The sequence below is a fragment of the Octopus bimaculoides genome, chromosome 18 (genome assembly GCF_001194135.2).
Source record: "Octopus bimaculoides isolate UCB-OBI-ISO-001 chromosome 18, ASM119413v2, whole genome shotgun sequence".
In the NCBI taxonomy this organism is placed as follows: Eukaryota; Metazoa; Mollusca; class Cephalopoda; order Octopoda; family Octopodidae; genus Octopus; species Octopus bimaculoides.
The window spans coordinates 18887368-18890901 of NC_068998.1; the positions used below are offsets into that span (position 1 = coordinate 18887368).

Below are 3534 nucleotides of genomic sequence, written 5' to 3' on the forward strand. Positions count from 1 at the left end.
AATCCATCCATCTATCTATCTATCTATCTATCTATCTATCTATCTATCTATCTATCTATCTATCTATCTATCTATCTATCTATCTATTCATGTCTCAGTTCCTCTAGCTTTCTTTATTGTGCACTAATATGCTTGGAAGCTATTTTTATGAATATTTTAATGTTGGTTGAATATTTCCAATGATTTTTTTTTTATTCAGTGCGATGGAATTTTATGTGATGGGCCATCCTTTGCAAACTCTGCTTCAACTGTGGTCGACTGCCGAAAATTTGACGAAGGTAAGATCGGATTTTTCCGTATTGGACTCGAGCCGAAGTCTAAGGTTGAGGAAATATTTGAGCGAATCCAAGCCCAGTTTAGGAATAAGACAGCATCTCACCGGGCTTCAATGCAAAGTACAAGTGAAACTTTGGACAGTGGTGTATATGTTCGTAGATCAAATCCTGGTTCGGTTAGCTTAGAAATGGAAGGACATATTAACGATGCTTTTGATGACAGTGATGATGGTGATCACAGTTCAAAGGATCGGAATGTAGAGAATATTGGAAACGATGCACAAAATCATTTTGAAGATAATTTTAGTAAATCAACAAATATTTTAGAAAAATGGTCTGAACCAAAACCTGAATCAGAAAACACCAAAACTAACAACAAACCCCAAATAAAAGGTTTAGTTGATAACCTGGATCGTATTTTATCAGATGCAGAAAATCAGAATCCAAAGCTCGATGACGTAAACCTTCGGGGTTCCCAGATGGCAATAAACATTCCTGAAACTGAGCCTTATGGGAACAATATAGACGAAGGAGAAGGCTCTACAGAGCCAATCTCGGACGATGACGAACCATTAACGTCACTGAAATCACGTAAACGCCGCCAGCTTCAAAGTCAAATTAACACACACATTCTGAACAGAGGACAGCATTTAGGATTAATTGAGAAGACGTTGAACCAAACAAAGAACAAAGAAACAGATGGTTCGGCTGAATTCAAAAACCCGCTCGACACCTTTCGAACGACTTTAGAAGTAAATGTAAACCAATATCAAAAATTTACCGTTGATAATACACCAAGTCAGACACAGGCTGGAGACGAACAGAAGGCAGTGACAAGCCAGCTGCCTGTTGCAGAAGAATCGACAAATAGTAACAAGAAGAAAATTGTACCCATTTTTAATTTTTCCTCTAAGAGTAATAATAACCCGTCTGACTTGGAGCGCGGAAAAGAAAACACTAACCGGAAAGATGATTTGATCAATGTCGCTGGAAAGACTGATGATACTTACTCACTTACTTTTGTTAACAGTAGTGACAAGGGGGAATCAGACAGATTAAATTCATCGTCTCTTCCTGAACGTCCAGTGTTCTTTAAGCAAAGGACTGAGCTGTAGTTTCTTATAATTTCCTTCGAAAATAATTTGTATTAACTTAATGCCAATGACAGGATTATATTTATATATTTGCTTGATAGAAAAATGATAAGATAGAAATGAAAGAACAATTTACGAACTTAGTTTTCTAAGTGCTTAAGTCATATGAATATCTAAGTGATTTAGGCACTTTTAGCTGTATTGTACGGTCTTCAATTTATGGTCGATGTGTTGCTAAGATACGAAATGTCAAAAGTTTCATAATTGGAAAAAACGGTAAATATTGTAGTCGGTTAATTTTACTGAATTTATAGCACTGTTAACAAATATTTATTGAAAATTCTGTCTTGTATTTAATTTCTTTCTTCAAATTTTTGAAATATAATTATTTGAATAAAAACTATATAAAACAAATATGTTATACACTTTCTGTACACTTTAAAAAGTTTATGTATTTTATAACTGTTACTTCAAAACTGTATTAAAGGTCGAAAACAGCCAGTCTTATACTGATAAGTTTCATTTCAGGGATATTTATGTCATTTCTTTTTTGTTTTTGTCTCAGAGCGGAGAGAACAGCGCTCATGGCCCTTTTCAGGGTCTCCGACATTCATGTTATATGAACGTGTCGCTAAATGTTACAGTAAAATAGTCCTGAATATCTCGTTGCAACATTTGCTTTTGCGTCTGAACAAGATATTAAACAGATCTGATATAATGATTTGGGATAGAAAAGAGAAACTGTATACAGTTGTGGAAATTAGCTGCCCAGCGGATGTTAACATAAACTGAAGATCAGTGAAAAAGAGAATACCTACGCTGAACTATTGAGAAATCTGCAGTTACTCTATCCAGATTACAAGTATCTGTAGTCATTGGAGCAGTGGGGTATATAACACACTGCCTAAATACCAATCTTGAGAAATTAGGCTTCTATAGTTTGACTTTCAAAAGTCGACACCTTTATGATATTTTACATTGGAAAACCAACAAACGAACAAAAGTTAAGTTCTCTCCCCTTAAGTAGAATTTTCACCCGTTGTCCAATGATAATAGTTAATCGTTCATAAACGTCGAGATGCGGTGCAAAGCTGAAGAAAATGGCACCCTCGAACTGCCACGTGTCGAAGTAACACCACTGGCTCATGTACTGAAGCAAAGAATTTCAGACGCTTATTTCGTTTCATAAATAATTTTATTTTATGTCGGGATGTTTACACACAAAATGCCGGTATTGTTAAAATGCAGAAAATATCTTTGAACAGGGTAGCTTTAGTGTACTGAATGTGCACACACGCAAAATACCGGGCAACAGTTATGGATCAAACATGGCGTATCATGAAAGATAATAGTCGTAAGCGAAAAGGTAACTGCATTATTGTTATAGTGGAAAAAAAGGTTCACTAATTCATTCAGATGAGTGGCCCGCTTATAATAATTTAAATGCTATAGGTTATCACCGTCTAACAGTGAACCATCAACCATATTATGTGGATCCAATCACCGGATCATACACTCAAGCCATTGAGTGATCATGGTTGGATGCTAAAACTATGATTCTGAAAAAAATGATCTCTGAAATATCTGAAGGTTTTTAATCTCTGAAATTTCTGATGTGTTTTATCTCTGGAATATCTGAAAGATAAGGTAGATAACCCTGTTTGACACCGTTGTAGACCGCATACGATACGAGCACCGAACACTTAAGATATATTTTTCAAAAGGCTGCGAGCTTGGCAGAAACGTTAGCACGCCGGGCGAAATGCTTAGCGGTATTTCGTCTGTCTTTATGTTCCAAGTTCAAATTCCGCCGAAGCCGACTTTGCCTTTTATCCTTTCGGGGTCGATAAATTAAGTACCACTTGCGTACTGAGGTCGATCTCATCGACTGGTCCCCTCCCCCAAAATTTCGGGCCTTGTGCCTAGAGTAGAAAGGAGATAAATTTTTTTCAAAGCATTAAGTATTTCTCTTTATATATATATATATCTATTTATTTATTCTTTTCTACTCTAAGCACTAGGCTCGAAATTTTGTGGAAGAGAGCCATCGATTAGATCGACCCAGTACGCAACTGGTACCTAATTTATCGACCTCGAAAGGATGAAAGGTAAAGTCGACCTCGGCGGAATTTGAACTCAGAACGTAAAGACAGACGAAATACCGC

General features: G+C 36.4%; 1 protein-coding gene and 1 long non-coding RNA gene across 2 annotated transcripts in view; one reads left to right on the plus strand and one right to left on the minus strand.

Annotated features, from left to right (window-relative positions):
• Positions 1–1764, plus strand: part of LOC106869607 (uncharacterized) — a 10070-nt gene extending 8306 nt beyond the window's left edge. The window contains exon 6 of the mRNA XM_014915415.2: positions 200–1764. Within this exon, the coding sequence (XP_014770901.1) occupies positions 200–1390 (1191 nt within the window). The 3' untranslated portion in view covers positions 1391–1764. The remainder of the gene's footprint in view (positions 1–199) is intronic.
• LOC128249909 (uncharacterized) overlaps positions 1–2352 on the minus strand; it is a 2955-nt gene extending 603 nt beyond the window's left edge. Inside the window, exon 1 of the long non-coding RNA XR_008266062.1 lies at positions 2188–2352. This is a non-coding gene — a long non-coding RNA (uncharacterized LOC128249909). The remainder of the gene's footprint in view (positions 1–2187) is intronic.
• Positions 2353–3534: the final 1182 nt, after the last annotated feature.